General features: G+C 38.9%; 1 protein-coding gene across 1 annotated transcript; it reads left to right on the top strand.

Moving 5' to 3' along the window:
• Window positions 1-2,047: 2,047 nt before the first annotated feature.
• trafd1 (TRAF-type zinc finger domain containing 1) lies at window positions 2,048-15,614 on the top strand. The gene is made up of 12 exons (XM_050050125.1): window positions 2,048-2,668; window positions 3,823-3,871; window positions 3,971-4,106; window positions 5,001-5,054; window positions 5,158-5,587; window positions 6,562-6,858; window positions 6,934-6,998; window positions 9,058-9,318; window positions 9,580-9,718; window positions 11,843-12,059; window positions 12,232-12,289; window positions 13,813-15,614. Exons 2-12 carry the CDS (start codon window positions 3,837-3,839, stop codon window positions 13,849-13,851), a joined length of 1,731 nt encoding a protein of 576 aa, XP_049906082.1. The 5' UTR covers window positions 2,048-2,668; window positions 3,823-3,836; the 3' UTR covers window positions 13,852-15,614.
• The last annotated feature ends 292 nt before the right edge of the window (window positions 15,615-15,906 follow it).

The raw sequence follows: 15,906 nt of genomic DNA, 5'->3' as shown, positions 1-15,906 counted from the left end.
TAAAACACACTAAAATGTATTTATCCTGCAAGTGAATTTTTTGCCCGTTTTTCTGTCTTTCTTCTATGTAAAGTTTGAACATCTATCCAAAAATATTCTGGTTTACATACAATGATAATACAAATGGCAGATTGTTTCCATTAATTCATAGAAAGTCCACGAATATTCAATGTCAAGATGTTTAAATCTACAAATCTAAATCTGTGACTGTCACTGATTCATGCTTGATAAAGGTCCAGAAGATGTTGCTTCATTAAAAACCATTGCTGTGTAAGTGCAAGTCAGTGTGCGGGCAAGCCTTCTTTCCAAGTCTAAATCTCTCCAGTGTCTTTTTGCTGGATATATTGGATGCAATATTTTAAGGCAGGGGTGTCAAACATACAGTCCGGGGGCTGGAAATGGCACGCCGAAGGGTCCAATCTGGCCCACTAGATGACTTTGCACTACTGATGTTGATGCACATGTGAAGGCTGGGAGGTTTCCAGGTTAGACTGGTTTCAGGAGCAAATTAAATAACAATGAATTCTGTCTGTGGTCAGATTTAAATATATTAAACATTGTGCAAAATATCATCAGTCAGCAGTTTCAGTAGAAAAGAATCTGTATCAGACTTACATCTTAAAACAATATTAGTGGAACCCTGCTGCTGAGGCACTGACAAAACTTCAGATTGTAAATGGTTTGTAAGGCAGGGGATGATTTAACCTGCTTCTTCAACAAATTGACAGAATGTGGAAAAACTGAGACATACTGTTGAATTTGCATTTATTTATCTTATGATATTGCGGACTGTTCATCATTTGTTTTGTAAATGGATGAACATTTTCAGAATGTGCTTCTTTACACTAAGAAAGGAAAAAAATTGAAGGGGCTGTTATCTATAGGTTATTATGTAATGGTTTTACTGGTCCTGCCCACTTGAGATCTAATTAAGCTGTATGTGGCCCCTGAACCAAAATGAGTTTGACACCCCTGTTTTAAAGGATACCTCTTTAACTTAATTATTCAGGCACACTTTGTCCCCAACTAGACAAATTTTCTGCCAATTAATTAAAAAAAAGCAAAGCCCAAGTGAATCTTACTGGGGTAGAGTCACAGCATGTATCTTATTCCTGATGTATTTATTAAAAATATATATATTCTTGGTGACACCAACCTCTACAAGAAATGAACCTCTATTAGATGTGTCAGTGATTAAATCCCAGATCTCAGAAGCTGCAGCGCCCCCCTTGTGTTTTTTTTTTGTAAAACCTTGTATTAACAGTTTCCACACATTGCATCAGCTAGTTAATACATTCAGTTTGCACACAAAGTGGACAATGATCATAAACCATAAATGAAAATAATATAACAGGTGAGCACAATCTTCAGTAATAAATGTAATCATATAAATACCTAATTGGTCATAAAGTTGTAGAATATGCATAAATCAATCATTTTGGTCAGTTTTTTATTACACATTTTGAAATTTGATATTGTTTTAAGATATACATCTAGATCTGAATTCTTGAAAGAGGGATACAGGGGCAATTTCTATAAGTGGTTTGTTTTATGAATATAAAATTTAGCTAGGATAATAAGCAAAAAATAATTATATATTGTTCAGTTTTTGAGAAATTTTGAATAATATTTAACAAATCAGGTTCTTTGAGTGAAATGTTCTTCAGAGATCCAGTTGAAAATGAGTCCAGAAGACAGTCACAAGTACACATTGAAAGAATAAGTGTTCAAATGTTTCTACCATATCATTGCAGAAGGTGCATTTGTCAGACATATCAGGAATGTAACTTTAAATAACAGAATTCACTGGGTAACATCTTTGTTTAATTTTAAAAAGCAACTCTAAAAAAAGTAACAAAGTTGGGAGACAAGAATAATATACTTCTCTTTACAATCATAATATACATACATACATCATTATACAAGCAACCACCCTTCCTTGGTACCCGAGACCTTTTCAGAAGCGCACCATGTTCATTCGACCAATCAGAATCCAGTCTGTAGAAACAGAGAGTATTTTGCCCTGTACTATGACTTACAGTTGGTTTTAAGCGTTAACCTCTAAAACATCTACGCCCCGTACACATTCAGATCACTGCTCTAACGCGTTTAGATTAAATGCAGTATTATAAATTATTATGGTAGGAATTAGTTAGGTTGTGCCGGTGTTAAAGGAGGAGGCAATAATGTGTACGTAGACAACCTGAGAGGCTGTACTCGGGGCATCTATCTTGGCTGTATGCGCACGGATCAAGGAGGAAATAACCAACTGTTTCCAAGATATCATCAAATAGTTAGCTAGCTTTCGTTTACGGGTTTATTGTTGGTTACATTTTTCTGCACCGGTGTATTAGCTAAAAAACGGTAACCTCACAACGACAGTCCTCGTTTTGCTCCGACCGGGCGGCACGTTAGCTTCTCGGCTCGGTAGCTACTCCGTAAAGAGCGTATAAAGTTAGTTAGGTTAGCTAAATTAGCGCTACGTGGTGGTTGCTAACGGGGTATTTAATGTTGAGCTAAGCGACTAGCCAGAGGCAACACGGTAAACATCGTCCAACTTTTTCGAGGTGGTTTCGAGATGCTTGTTGACTAACGTTGGCGAGGAGTCTCCTTGTTAATCCAGGCCATCGTTGTCAGCTAACGTTAGCTACCAGCCTGGAGGCACTGGGTGAGCAAACCGACAGAGCTGTCAACCATCATATGCTAACAGCACTAGCTATCTGTGCTCTTTACACTAGCCTTGCGTATTCATTTGGCTATATTCAAATTAATTCAGTCTACAGATTTTAGCACCAGTTCAATTAGCTAGACCTTAGCTAAACTCTAACTGCAACTTGTTGAACTAAATAATCACAAATTCCATCGCATAGCTACAAACAATACTACAGACATTAGCAAAGATCACCAAAACAGGGCTAGGTTAAAGGGATAGTTTGGCTATTTTGAAGTGGGGTTGTATGGGGTACTTATCCCTGTTACGTACAGTAGATGTCATTTGGCACACCCCCAGTTTGGAGAAGCAGGCTGGAGTCTGACACAGAAGCTGAGCAATGCACTGCTGTGGATGGGGTCAGTAACAAAATCTCACCTAAAAAAGCCCCACCTAAAAAAAATCAATATTAATTTAAGTGTACACTATATAGAGAGTATTTTTTAGCACGGATGGTCAGCTTCAATGGGGAAGCATTAACATCTTCAGTTCCCCATCGTTGCTCTCATCAAAGCCACCAGACTCCATTGAGAAAAGCAGTAATTTAAGCTACCTGAACACATGAGCTGCTGGTGTAACGCTGCCTTGATCAGTTAGTTAGTTAGTGTTATTGTTTGACGTTGATAAAGCCAAACTAACCCTTGTAAAGGCCAAAGTCACACAATTACGCTAACAAAATAACTGTTTGATGCAGTGATAGACCAGCAGGTCCTGTGTGCAGCAATATTAAATTACTGTTTTTCTTAATGGAGTCTGGCTTTGAAGAGAGTGAAGTAACAGCTCCATTTTACCATTGGAAATCACTGTCTGTTAGCAAGGTAAAGCAGTAAAGATATTCGAGGTGGAACGTTCTTTTAGGTGGCTAAAGTACGGTTTGTTGTGGACCCCTCCACAGCAGTAGATTGCTTTGCTTCCATGACAGACTCCAGCCTGCTTCTCCAAACTGGGGGCGTGGTGACTGACATCTACTGTATGTAATGTGCTGTCTATGGACAAGTACCCCATACAACCCTGCTTAAAAAATCTGAACTATTTCTTTAAGTGTCACTTTCTGCTGACATGTTATTGACTTGTTTTGTGTCACTGATAATAATGATACAGTTTGTCCATAGGTTACTGTTAAGCCATGGCAGATGAAAATACACAGTTCTGTGGCAATTGGTAAGTATGACTAAGGTACATTAAACCTACAAATGATCAGTCGGTGTCATATGGTGGTGAAAATATGGTTTCATAATGCTCTTTACCTCTTATTTTTAGCAAACATGACATTCCAGAGGCTAATTTTACCACCCATGAGATCCACTGCAGAAGAAACATCGCACTGTGTGATGTTTGCCAGGAGCCAGTGCCCCGATCAGATCTGCAGGAGCACAAACAGCAGGAGCATACTCAGGTAAAATCTGAACAGCAATACTGGAGATTTCAAAATAATTTCTGCAATAGATATGCTGCTTCAAAGGACAGTTGTGATACCAAAAAGTGAAAAAATCTATCATCTGCACAGCCTGGATAATCTCATCATCAATATGTGTGAAGATCAGATCAGATCAGATTCATACGATAATGTAGCAGGACAGGAAAACATCAGAATCTGTGGAGGGATCTCTTGTATGTTGTGGAAATGTTTTACCTTATATTGATTTACTACACTGGGATACCTCATTGAGCTGTCGTGCTTGTTGAACAAGCCACTTGTTTTCACAAAAAGTACATGCACTGTCAGTAGTTGCCGATGTTGTTTGTAACTTTTGCAAACTACACTGAATGGTGATATAAATGCAACACTTGTTTTCACTCCTGTTTTTCATCTAGTATCTAAGTAGTATTTAAGGATTTTTTCTAGTCAAACAGAAAGCTAATTTCTCTCAAAGTTTGGGCACAAGTTTGTTAAAATCTGAGTGGGTGAAAACTTTTCTTTTGCCAAGATAATCCATCTGTCCGACAGGCGTGGCATATACAAGATGTTGATTAAACAGCATGATTATTACATAAGTGTGCCTTGGGCTGGTCACAGTAAAACACCACTGAAATGTGTTTTGTATGAACTGACTAACGCTGCCCTCCGCTCCAATGGAAAATCACATCAGAGCGACCACATACCGCAATCACTGCAACTTTGAAAGCATTTTCACTTTCATTTTAAGCTGTCTGCTAATTATATTTTGCTTTCTGTTTACTGATTATATCTTTGTGATGGTCTTTGTTATTGCTATATCCCCTTTGCTGTTGCAACACTGCAAATTTCCCTGCTGAGCAACTAATAAACAAATATTTTATCTCATTTCAGATTACATGCAAGTGTGGTTTGAAGATTGAGAAGAAGTATATTGATGTTCACCAGGTATTTCTGAAGAACCTTTCTTTTCCCTATTTATAACTCAAACATTTAGTCACCTTTATCAAATCCTCAAACTGTGGTTTTTCACAATTGTTGTTTCTTTCAGAGCTCTGAATGTTCTCAGCGGCTGGTCCCGTGCCAATACTGCGAACTGGAGATTGTTTTCAGTCAGTCCAAAGAGCACGAGGATTATTGCGGCACACGCACTGAACCCTGCGCACACTGCAAGTGCAATGTAATGTTGAGGGAACAAGCTGTGCATCCAGTCTTATGCGGAAGCCTCACACCTCCCCAAGAGAGGAACAACAGCCGGACTAGTCGCAGTCCAGGGGAACCACAGCCTCCGGGGGCATGGTTGGAAGCCCACTCCATCCGAAACCTCCTCAGAGAACAAGAGAGAGGCCCAAAAAATAACAACATAAATGCAGCAGAACAACAGGCCTTTCCCCGGCCATTTGATTCCAGAGTATATAACACATCAAGGGGATCTCAAGGCGACTGGAAGAATACTGCCTCAAGAAATACATTTAGTGACTGTGAGTTTGTCACTGACCTTTTTATTATTACATTTCCTGTGGGGAAGGATGTGCCCACCAATTGCATTTTAGTGTTGTCAAAAATATTGATTTAATGGCTTCAGTACTCATTTTCTGCAGTATCAATGCTCTGGTACCAGCTGCGCTTACTCTTTCTCTCTTATTGTTAATGTTTAATTCTGCTGTTCTCTGCTACTAACCAAGAAAAGAAAAACCATTGCTGTCATTTTGTAGCCTTTCTATATTTTTCCCTGTGGTATCAAAATGGTATAGAATATCAAGATTTTTTAAGGCATTGTACCAAAGTTAGAAATTCCAGTTACGTGACAACACCAGTGCATTGTTTCCATACGTCTTTTGTTGCTTCCTTACTGACTGTGAGAGCACATTGTTACGCTTATCTGCATGTTACTGCCTCCGACTGTCAATCAGAGGAATAACGTGAAACCAGCAGCAAGAATGTATATCGCACTGATGTCCTAAAATGTGGACAATGCAAACACAACAGGGACCCACATGTAAAAACATAGCTCCATACTAGTGGTCAAAACCCCCACAGAATACCTTTTAAACTTTCAACTCTTTTAGAGTATCACCAAATTTGACATGATCTTTATATCTGGTTACTCAAAGTTTGAGTCTATCACACAAAGATGACTTTTACCCTGATGTAAGTATTTATAAATTAGTTTTACAGGCCGAGGACATGCAGTAGATGCCCCTGGAAAATATCTTATATTAATAAAATTAGAGAGATTTTGCTGGCTCGACATAAGGTAGGTGGGTCCTAACAGAGGGCCAAAGAGCACATTGCATATGTTTCTAACCTTGTGTGTATGTATTCAAATTTTGAGGGTTTGCCTGATAAGCAACAAAATCCTAAAACCTATAAATATTTTTTTTTACCCATGACTGTAGTTGTAGTTGCAGCTAAAATTGTTTTCTGAAATAATCGTAATTATTTTTTCTTGTAGTGCTGGGGCAGAGTGATTTCCTGAATAGCGGCAGCAGCAGTGCGTGGCCACACAGTGAGCTCAGACTGGATGAGGATTCATCAGGGCTGGACTACATGTTAGCTCTCAGCCTGCAGAGTGATGGAGAACCAGTGGCTGGAGGTGTAGAGGGAAACCTGTGGAGTGGTATCTGGGACCATAAGATTGGGAAGACATCTAACACCTATACAAACTCTCCACTCTATCCTCCCAACAACAACTACCCAACCTTCTCCACAGGCACAAGCACAAGTGCAGTCCAGGAACATGATCAAGCAGGTAAATTGGTGTTGATTTGAATACTTTGAGTTATTGTGTTATGCATTTGTTGATGATTTTAAATTATTCTTACAGATACCATGCTGCCTTGTGAGTTTTGCGAAGAGCTGTTTCCTGAAGAGGACCTCATTTTGCATCAGGTTAGAAATGTGATTATGTTCTTTTGGATTCGCTGCTGCTCAGGTTTGACTCATGATGCTAGATTTTTGTGTCAGTCAGCTGAATTAGCACTCAACCCTGGCTGATAAGGATTTTGACAAAAAAATTGGCAAGGATCCCTTAAATTTGGGGATTAAATTGTCACAGAGGCACGATGGGGTCTAAACATACTAACAGCATGCCTACAAACCCATCAGCCCTTAAGAAAACTGGGTCACTGTGCTCACAGGATCCTGATGGGGACAAAAGCACTACATTGATAATACATTGGCTGCCTTGTGTCACATTTATAGACTGGTAGACTCATGGGTTTCAGTGATAATAAGGCTCTTCAATTTAGTTTTTTGCTCATTTTTATGGTCACCTGGGGCCAGATGAATAAAACTGTGTGTGGATTCATGACTAAAACTGTGTGTACTATGCACAAAGACAGAAATGTGCATACGCCGTCTTTTTGTCAGATTTATAAAGCTGCACATTTGCGTGTTTCTGTTTTATAAATTTTAATCATTGCAGAACAGGGCACACGTGCACAAGCCTCCACTCCCACAGTTCACCATATATAGATGTTTAAGTACCCTTAAACATACCTTTACATAGCCCTCTGAGGTAAATTGTGATCTGTGATATTGGGCGTTATAAATGAAATTGAATAGCATTTAATTGAAAATTGATACCTGTGTCTGCTCCAACACTCATTAGACCTGTCAGTAAGAAATACAACAAAGAAAACGTGCAATTTCAGCAACTGTGTTGCATCGTGAGGTTCTCCAACGGTGCCAGAGCAGCCGTCATTACACATGGCTGTGGATATTTGTAGCATCTGTACCACTAATACATTAAGTTTCTGCAAACAATCATGGTGGTAAAATCAAATCATCAGTATCATGAAACATCAACAGGATGATCAATGATTAATTCATAGCACTCATGTTGAAATTGACTTCACAAAGTGCCTCACAATTCACTTTACAAATGCTCTTATGGTTGACATTTTACAGAAAGCTGTGTAGATTGCAGTGAAACTGGCAAGCAACCTAAAAACGATGTTACCCCTCTCCCAACTTTTATTCAGTCTCCTCCTCATCATACCATCTGCACTTGTCTATGCCTGGTCTGAAGTATGTGTGAGGTGTGCACATTCTCATCGCACATTCTTCATTTGTAAATACAAGTGTATGTGAGGAAAAGGCATACACATTCTTTTTGTGCGTATGCATCCTCTTTTGGCCCCTGGACGTCATGTCTCCATGCTACCAAAGGCTGTTGTGCGTCCAGCTGTCAGAAAACAAGGTTTTCTTGTCATGAAGGCAGCCCAGGAGATACTTCAGCAATAGGAAGTGAGTTCAAAATAACAGGGAGAAAACTCAAATGTGCTAGTGATCATCCTCCAGAGTATCTGGATTGTCTATATACATTTAAATACTCTTTCATGCTTCTTTATTCAGACACATAATGTCTGAGTAAAAACCTGTCCAGCTGACACATTCTGTAACACATCACTGGAGAAAAAGAGGGCAGGGAGTTTGTAATTACAGGTCAATGCATCATATCTGCATGACGGCACGACAAAGCAAAAAAGCACACCCAGAACCTGACTGACGGATATAACCAGTTACCTTGCCTTCTGAATTCAGGACTGCTTGCTGACATATTTCAACCTGTTTTCAGCCCCACTTTCAGATTTAAGTTATCATACTGTTGGAAGGACTGGCTCTGACCTACTTACTTTGTTATGGTGCATTCTGTATTTCTTCTGAAACCTGTCCACACGCTGCCTCCCTTCCCACCTACCTTGTCAAATGCTTCAGAAATACATATGTGTATGCACAAACCTTATCAGTGTAAAATGCTCAGATCCAGACAGATATCACATGGCACGCAAACATTTGCATACCGCTCTTTATCTTTGTTCCAGACACTCAACAACCTTTGCCTGTTTGAACATGAGGCCGTCATCTCCATCTGTCAAGGGACGTGATGACTTGATTTATAGCAGATATTCCAACCTGTTTGTACACCTTCTTCAATTTGTTTCAGACTGGCTGCAGCCCTGCCTCCGCCTTTGCGTCTTACAGCAAGCAGCCCTTGTCTCCACCTAAAGAGGACAGGATGGGCAGAAACCCCTCAGGGCTGATGCGCAGCCTCCCCGACACACTCGCTTCAAACATCCCCACTTTCCCTCGGTCAGTGTCCCCGGCCTCCTACAGTCCTCCAGCCAGTCCACTAGAGGGCGACGTGGTCATTCCATGTGAGTTCTGTGGCGTTGCTCTGGAGGAGGCTGTCGTCTTCCACCATCAGGTATGTCAATAATCAAGTTAGATAGCTGGTCTAAAATGATTGTTATTACTGATAAGTACATTATTTTATTACATGTGAGGAAAGAAAAAATATTTTAAAACTGTTGTAGGATTTCTTAAAAATGTGTCAGTATAATTACAAATATATCTTCTGTAGAGATTTCCACATTATGATCCAAACGACCAGCCTGAAAGGATAATTTCTGATGGGTGTGAATGAATGTTAATATTCAAACAATTTCATGTGTGTTTTTATTCCTAGGACAAATGTGACATGCGTCCTCAGACTGCCCACCCACTGAATAATCTAACAAAAACATCTGTTAAAAAACCAGTGAGCCCAGGTAAAGACGCCTTTGGTCGGATGTCTCCAGATTTCCAGAGGACAGTGAAGCACCAAGGTAATGTATAGAATTTATTATAGATATTTTTAAAAATGCTAAAAAAAAAAATCTGATTGGAGAAAAAACAACAAAGTATTTAGCATCCATTTCAACACCACCACAAACTCTGACATAAGAGCACAACAGTGTGTATATGTCTTGTTTTATGTTTGTTTTGTTGTGTTCGGATCCCAGGAAGAGTAGCCGCTACCCCAGTGGTTGCTAATGGGGATCTGAATAAAGAATAAAGTCAACATCTTTGCTAAAGAGATGAAAAGAGAGAAAGAAAGACTTCACCCCCAAATGATCATTTGTATATCAGTTACTCACCCCATAACATGTTTCTGACATGCCTCTGGTGAACAAAGAATCCAAAAAAGGAGAAAATTCTTGATCAAAGTGAGAAGGGTCTGCATAAAACAACTGCAAACCTTAATCAAAACATTAGTTTACCAACTCTCCCACAACTAGTGTAGTATAACCCAAGGCTGAATTATCCAGTCCTATGTTCAGCACTTCCCTAAGAGACAGTCCTTTAAGACAGAGAACAATAAAAAGTCAAACTTAATCTTACCTTGCTGAATACAGGAGCTGCTGGTCTGCCACTGCCTTGATCAGTCAGATTTTTTTGTGTTTTTCTGTGCAACTTCGGTGTTAAAAAATGGTTTGTTCAGACTCAGCACAGTCACACAATATCACAAACTACAGATCGAGACCAGCAGCTCCCATGTTGCTCCGGTTTTGTCAATGGAGTCTGGCTTTAAAGCAGAGTCCTGCACTGGGTCGGGTGCCCGCAAAAACAGCTGATTTGCGGGTGGTTTTTAAAAAAACATTTTTCCCGGGTTCGGATCTGGGTGGAAAAAATAACATGCGGGTCGGATCGCGGGTTTTAGATAAACACATCAGTCATTAGTTCGGTAAACTACAGATAATTACTTGGTCATTATTTACTCTCTGAGGATCGCCTCAGCTATTTCGCAACGGTCATTGGTTCAGCTGTTTACACGCGTTTCACCATCTATTAACACAATTTGTGATTGGACGACAGAATCAACATGGCTGCCACCTACTAACAAGCGCCGCTTCCAAAACAGTAAATAATTATTTAGGTATTTGAGAAGTAAGTGGATAAAACGTACAACTATCACTTTATAATGTTTCTGAAGTGTTTCCCTGATGGATTACTTCTCTCCTCGATGGATTCTAAAAACACGTGACGGCTCGTAACTGCTGAACGTCGCTCTGGACAGAAAGTAAGTCTATTATTACACATGTAAAGTTCCTTTACATAGATTAAAAGTTTAAAAGCATTAAACGTAACAAACGAGTGCTTTTACACTCGTATGGGAGAAGAACACAGAGGGTTGATGATGGAGCTGAAGTCAGGTTTTTATTGTGAGAGCTGCTTCATTCAGGTCGTTGTTTACTTACTGGCACCTTAACTGTGGCGATATGCTGTTCAATATTCAGCCAATATGACCCAAAATGATTACTTTAAATCCGGGTTACGGGTCGGGCTGCGGGTCGGGCTGCGGGTCGTGTTTCAACGGATCGGACCGGGTTGCGGTACTAATTGGCCTGATGCGCGGGTTTGCGGTTCGGGTGCAGGTTTGTACGTCGCCGGGTCGGGTCGGGGCGGATCTTGAAAACTGGACCCGTGCAGGACTCTGCTTTAAAGAAAGCATAGATAAGTTTCACTTTTAGTTTAGTTCACCAGCAGAAGCGGCTGTTTGTTTGGAAAGTACTGAGCATACGACTGGATAAATGAGACTTGGATTATACTGCACGAGTTGTGAGAGTTTGTTAACAGATGTTTTAATATAGTTATGCTGCTGTTAACACGGCACTACGGCACTATGACTTCTCTTTATCGAGAATTGTCTCTATTTTTGGATTCTTCGTTCACCGTGGAGGCATGCAAGAAAATTCAGAATTCAAATTCAGCATAACACAGTGTAAGTAATTGATATACAAATAGTCATTTGAGGGATAAAGTATTCCTTTAAGAAACGTTTCATATACAAAGCTAGTTTGCATGGCTATTTCCTTTGGAGGACTTGTTGATGTTTACAGGGTTTTTCTCTGGTCACTTTGTACATTTGAGTTTATTTACACATATTGTGTTTCCTGTTCCACAAATAGCTGACTACGCGGATGAGGACTTTGGATTCGACAGAGACACCCTACCGGGACAAAACCCAAGGGACTGGCAGAGAGGCTACATTGGACTACCAAGTCAAAGGAAGATGTCCAACTGTGATGCTTCTGTAAAAACCAGACCTCAGCAGGGCAGGGACGCAGAAGGGGCTCATTCATCTTTCAGTGACTCTGAGAAGTCTTCCTCTGCTTTTCTAAAGGGGTAAAAACATTCATCAAGTTTTATGGAGACTCATTTTTGAATTCAATTTGAATTGCTTTCGCTCCACTTGACCAATTTATAATTTCTTAATTACATAATGATTTGTGTTTTTTGTAAATAGAATGTTAGAGTATGTTTTTAAAATTCTAATTTAAATGTGTTTGTCCGGCAGAGTACATCTACCAGAAAATAAAGAAGGGAGAGGGAACAGAAGAAATTCATTGACAAAGGTACACTTCAAGTTTCAAATCACGTTGTGTAGGTGGGCAATGGTGATGTTAATGCTTTGTTTTTATTAGAGCTGTCAACCTAGTCAAAGTGTATTTGCTGCTCAAAATTAGCACATTATTGCTATTTACTATGTAGCTGTACACTTCATACACAGACTTATGCAGTACTGCCAGCGCCTCTATTAGCATGTGGTTGTTATACATTTTGTCCACTAGAGGGCATTCCAACATTATCAATAAGCAGCCCGAGTTTGTGTATGGTTTGTACCTTAACATTGAGAGTACCACAAAATGACCATGTGTATATCAATTACTTGCTGGTGTTAAGTTGAATTTGTGAAGAAAACCATTTTCACGCATGTCTCCACGGTGAACGGAGAATCCGAAAAAAGCAAACATTCTTAATGAATTGAAGTAAACAGGCTGCGTTTAACAACAACAAAACTATATAAAAACATTTGTTTACAAACTCTCAAGTATAACCATGTCTCCTTTATCCAGTTGTATGCTCAGTACTTCTTTAATACATGCATTTTTGTGAAAACATTACAATTTAAGACGTGTCCATACAAACAGTCTTATGCACAGCTGAGTAGCGAGCCTGGGCACATGTGTGAAATCTGCTGGCTTTAGGTGTGTAACTGGAAGGCGGAGGTGTTTTATATTTTAGCAATTTAGTGAAAATACATGTGTTTGGGAAGTACTGAGCATATGACTGGAAAAATGAGACATGAGACATTTGCCGTTGTTTAAAGCGATGGCCTATGACTTCAATTCATGAAGTATGTTCTCTGTTTTTGGATTTACCGTGGAGGCATGTGAGACAAATAAAGTTTTCTTCACAAAATCAAAGTAACACACAGTGAGTAATTAATCATGATCATTTTGTGTATGAAATATTTTTCTAATTACAGAATGTACAATCTATCCTGATGTACAACCACAAAGGTTTATAAAATGGGAAAGAAGTGGATGTTTTAGGGGCGTCGGTGGCTTAGCGGTAGAGCAGGCGCCCCATGTACAAGGCTGTTGCCGCAGCGGCCCGGGTTTGACTCCAGCCTGTGGCCCTTTGCTGCATGTCACTCCCTCTCTCTCTCCCCCTTTCACACTTGTCTGTCCTATCCATTAAAGGCTAAAAATGCCCCCAAAAAATATCTTGAAAAAAAAAAAAAAAGAAGTGGATGTTTTAACACTTATTTATCATAGGAGCAATCTACTATTATAACAAATACAAGTAATACACACAGTATATGAAATATATTCATACATTTACATGAGAAATATAACGTTGAAGAGGACAATACTTACTGTAATGTAAAATAAAATAAAAAGCAAATAGACTTTTAAGGGAAAAACCCTGGAATAGAGCTTAAGCTAATATTTATGTAACATTGCAGATTCTTCACATAATAATTTAAGTATCATGGTGTTAAGTCTGCCTAAAGGTGTATTTTCCTTTACGACCACTAACCACATTTTTGTGTCTGTAAAAAGATCCTCAGTTGTATGTTTTCCATTTGCAGTTGCCCAAGAAGCAGAATGAAGAGCAGCAGGAAGAGTGAGAGCAGGAATCCAAAAACCAAATCTCCTTCTCTACTTCTCATTTATCTGCTTGCACTCTTTTGAAAATGAGACATATATATACCTATCTGATAAGTGCCTGTGTGCGTATTAGTTATCCTGCAGTTTTTATTTTGATGAGTTTCACTATATAATTCAAAGTAAGTAATTTGGTTCATTAATTCATATTCTGCTTTATTTCAGGATTTGTTTCAAATGTTTGTTTGTCTAACATTTAGCCTTAACAGATAAATTATACAATGAATTTTATTTACGCTGAATTTGATTTGATTCCTGATTTCTTTTTTGTTACTGTACAAGTCGTGTCATGGCTCATTAGGACCATTGAGAACATCAAACACAGACACATGACTTTGTCGGTGTGCATTAGTCTAACTTAATCTTTACCTTGTTACTTCAGCCAAGGACATTTCGTTTTCACCCCTGTTTGCCTGTTCTTTCAGGTTCCTTCACAGTGTTCCTGTTGGTTTCTGCATCTTTATGTAACCTGAAGCACTTTGATAGATTATTTTGTTTAAAAAAGGGCTTGAGGAACAGATTTGATAAATTTATGCATCTTTGACCATGAAAAAAAAAACTGTATAATTGAACATTTGTCTTTTTATACTGTTGAACGTTTGTCTTTAATACTCTTCAGTAATATTTTGATTTTTAAAATCATAACTATAGAAGTATATACATGGTGTTACGATGAGATGGCTTTTGAAGCAGTGTCTCCTGTCCAGTCTTCTTTTAAATAGTATGAAAAATGTTGTGTGCTGCTCCTCTGAATAGGATTTAAGATTGATAAGATGTATTTTGTGTTTAACATAGGGTCCACTTTAGCAATACATATACATTAGGCAACCTCGTGCCACAGGTGGTTGAGTCCTTTTAACTAAAGATGACGCAAGAACATTTTCCTGATTAACATCTGATCATCAGGCTCAACCAGTGAGGAGCAAATAGTGAGTGATATCTCCTGGTGTGGTGTTTGATTGGACTGTAGATGCTCACGGCACACGGCTGACTATTCCTGTTTAAGAACAACTGTGTTGATGCTCCTTGTCTTGCGGCTATTAAATGTTTAATGAGGAGATTCAATGGCTTCAGTTTGAATTCTGTCAGTGTGGTTCAGTACCTCTTAATACATTGAGCTCACCACAGCTTACTGTACCAAAACTCTGCATAGAAGGCTAAAATATCATTTTTAAATGTTCTGTTAAATCTGGTGTCCTTTATGAGGAGTGATTACTGCCACAGAGGCGCTTTTTCAATGTATTTTATGTGGCAAGAGGCACTTTTTTTCAGTCACACTAGTACCGAGCATAGATTTGTTGTGTTATTACATCTTTAAATGACTCAATTTAAAGATGATTGAAAGAAAACTGAATCTTAATGAACCATAAATCAGACATAAAAAGCCCCATTAAATGTTTTGGACCACAAAGTTGTCTTTCTGTCACTGCCAATGTCAAATAGTGAATGAGGAATGATTTTGCATATTAACAGGGTCCCCAATGTCATGGAAAACCTGGAAAAGTCATGGGATTTCACAACAACATTTTCCAGCCCTGGAGAAGTCATGGAATTAGCAAAAATCATTGAAAGTTTTTGAGAAGTGAAGGAATCTTGTTCTATGTAATGAAATTGTTACAGTAATCTTTTGGTGGATAACCTTCCACATTATGTAATATAACCTCAAATGTATTCCCTGTAGCTGTCGACGTACTGTAGCTCTAATACACGTCGATGTGCAACAATATTTTGTTTACTGTCTTGTATGTTTCTTAATTTTCTCCCAGTGATCTGTCTCCTCCTTCATGTACGCCAGAGAGCTGAATTTTGAATATAGAGTTTGTATGATATGTATAAAAAGCCCTGTAATAACGATAACAGTACTAATGTTACATCCAAACAGCCCAAAGTGAACAATCTACACTGATGTAAAGTCTTGAGGAAAGTATGAGAGTAAATACAGTCAAGTCTTTTAAAGGGACAGTTTACCCTCAAATTAAAAACACATATTTTCTCTTACCTGTAGTGCCATTTATCAA

Source organism: Epinephelus moara, chromosome 8 (assembly GCF_006386435.1).
Source record: "Epinephelus moara isolate mb chromosome 8, YSFRI_EMoa_1.0, whole genome shotgun sequence".
Taxonomy (NCBI): domain Eukaryota; kingdom Metazoa; phylum Chordata; class Actinopteri; order Perciformes; family Serranidae; genus Epinephelus; species Epinephelus moara.
This window is presented reverse-complemented; position numbering and strand designations above follow the sequence as displayed.

Coding starts and splice junctions, on each gene's coding strand:
- trafd1 (XM_050050125.1), top strand. CDS start 3,837: ATGGCAGATGAAAATACACAGTTCTGTGGCAATTG. Junction 5,055..5,157: donor AGTATATTGATGTTCACCAG/GTATTTCTGAAG, acceptor TGTTTCTTTCAG/AGCTCTGAATGTTCTCAGCG. Junction 9,319..9,579: donor CTGTCGTCTTCCACCATCAG/GTATGTCAATAA, acceptor TTTTATTCCTAG/GACAAATGTGACATGCGTCC.